A 1,920-nucleotide genomic window follows, 5' to 3' on the forward strand; every position below is an offset into this window, starting at 1 on the left:
GGTATTTCTCAAGCCGCTGACGTGTACAGTCATCCGCCAACCCTTTAGATGAAGACGTCAGAGGCTCATCGCCACATCACCGGGGACTATTGTTCACTCTAATCACAGTCAGGAAGGCTCGAGAATCGAGACTCTTAAGAGTCTCAAGGTATGTACTAAAATCAAGAGGCTGCGTGGAATTATGTGCGTATGGCTGATTCACCAGGTGGTAAAAAAAACAAGAGGTTACATTCCTCTTTTGATTGTTAACTGACCATCTATTCCTCCAAGGCTGGATCAGGATTGCAAACAGCTTTCCTCTGAGATTCTGCTGTTAATTGAGACTTACAGTATTTGTGTGTCTCTGAGTGCTGAGTGGGAGTAGTTTTTAAAAAATTATATTACACTTGATCTAAGAAAAACAAACATTTCAATGAAGTCCATCTATAAAGAAACATTCTTGGGGAAAGGTTTCAAGAGGTGTGTGTGTGCGCGTGTGTGTATGTGTAGGGAGTGGAGGGGATTTTAGGAGGAGAAGCATTTTCCTGCCTCACTTTATTAATAATAATAATAATAATATTAACAATAATAATAAGTTTAAGGAGCTTGGGTTGTTCTCCATGTCCCCTTCCGAGTCTCCCATAAGTGCCTCCTGCTGGAATGAAGTAGGGAATGAAAGGCTGGGTGTGGAGGAAAAGGGTCTGGCTAACCCTCGAGATGTATATGTAACATTTAAAAATGACGACACTGGGAGCTGCAAACACTTGAGGGGAAACATACATTTTAAAATAAAATAAAGATAATTCACTTTTACACAAATTCTGTCCATGTGGCGTGTAAAGAAAGTAAGGCTCTTTTTAATTATGAAAAGATTTCTGTGCATGTTTCCCCTATCCCCAAATCCGTTTTTAGATGAGTTCTATTGTAAAATGTTCAAGATTGTGAAGAAAACCAAAACCCAGAACAAAATGAACCCCCCAAAAAAAGAGAAGACCAGGTTTTCTAAAAAATAAAATAAACCAAAGAAAAATTCCTCTAAATCTACAGCAATATTTTAACTGGAAAAAAAGGTCCATTTTTCTCTGGTTTGTCAGTATAAAAGGTTCCTTTATTTATATATATTTAGGTTCTGAACTGCAAGTCCATCTTGCTCATCTTCTCATGTAAGGTCCGTTGAGCGACTGCTTGGGCACGCCCGCCGCGTTCATGTAGCTGTGATGGGAGGGGCCCGTGTACATCACGTTTCCGTGCGGGCTCGGCTGCATAGGCTGCTGGGGGTAGGCCTGGCCCCCCATCACCCCCATCTGCATCTGCATAGGATACTGTGCTGTCTGGTTCATGTAGGCCGGGTTACTATGGTAACTGCTGTTCATCATGGGCTGGGTCATTCGATAGCTGTTCATGGCGTTCAGGGTGTTCATATTCATGGAATTGACATTATAGGCAGGGGTGGGCATCAAGTTCACCCCCATGTTCATGCCACGCTGCACGGCCAAGGCACGTGGGCCGGCCTGCATGGCGACCGCGGGCGGGCTGCGGCCGTACAGCTGCTGCTGGTGAGCCGCCGCGGAGGGCAGGGGCGCCGACTTGGAGCGGATGGAAATGTGCCCCTTGACGGGCATCTGCCCTTGCAGCCTCTGAGTGTGGGGAATGCCAATGTTGGTGGCAGACATGTTGCACTGCAGCAGAGGGGACGTGAGGTTCATGGTGGTGGAGGCCAAGTTCGGGGGCGGTGTCATGGTGGCTTGTGCTTGAGGGGTCCCTGCTAAGGGATGCGATGGAGCCAGCTGAGCCAGTCCCGTGTTGGACAGAGAAACACTGGTTGCATAGGAAGTCACAGCAGGAGAATGGCTATAAGGCATGGCATGGGGGTCCATAATGGTGTTGGTCAGCTGCTGCAACTTGGCCAGACTGAAGGTGGCCGACGGCTGGGAGTAGCTG

General features: G+C 47.1%; 1 protein-coding gene across 1 annotated transcript in view; it reads right to left on the reverse strand.

Moving 5' to 3' along the window:
* The window catches only part of KAT6A (K(lysine) acetyltransferase 6A), a 107,644-nt gene that overhangs the window by 1,752 nt on the left and 103,972 nt on the right, over window positions 1-1,920 (reverse strand). Inside the window, exon 17 of the mRNA XM_010846445.1 lies at window positions 6-1,917. Within this exon, the coding sequence (XP_010844747.1) occupies window positions 1,131-1,917 (787 nt within the window). The 3' untranslated portion in view covers window positions 6-1,130. The remainder of the gene's footprint in view (window positions 1-5; window positions 1,918-1,920) is intronic.

The sequence above is a fragment of the Bison bison genome, unplaced genomic scaffold, assembly GCF_000754665.1.
Source record: "Bison bison bison isolate TAMUID 2011002044 unplaced genomic scaffold, Bison_UMD1.0 scf7180017864236, whole genome shotgun sequence".
NCBI classification, from domain to species: Eukaryota; Metazoa; Chordata; class Mammalia; order Artiodactyla; family Bovidae; genus Bison; species Bison bison.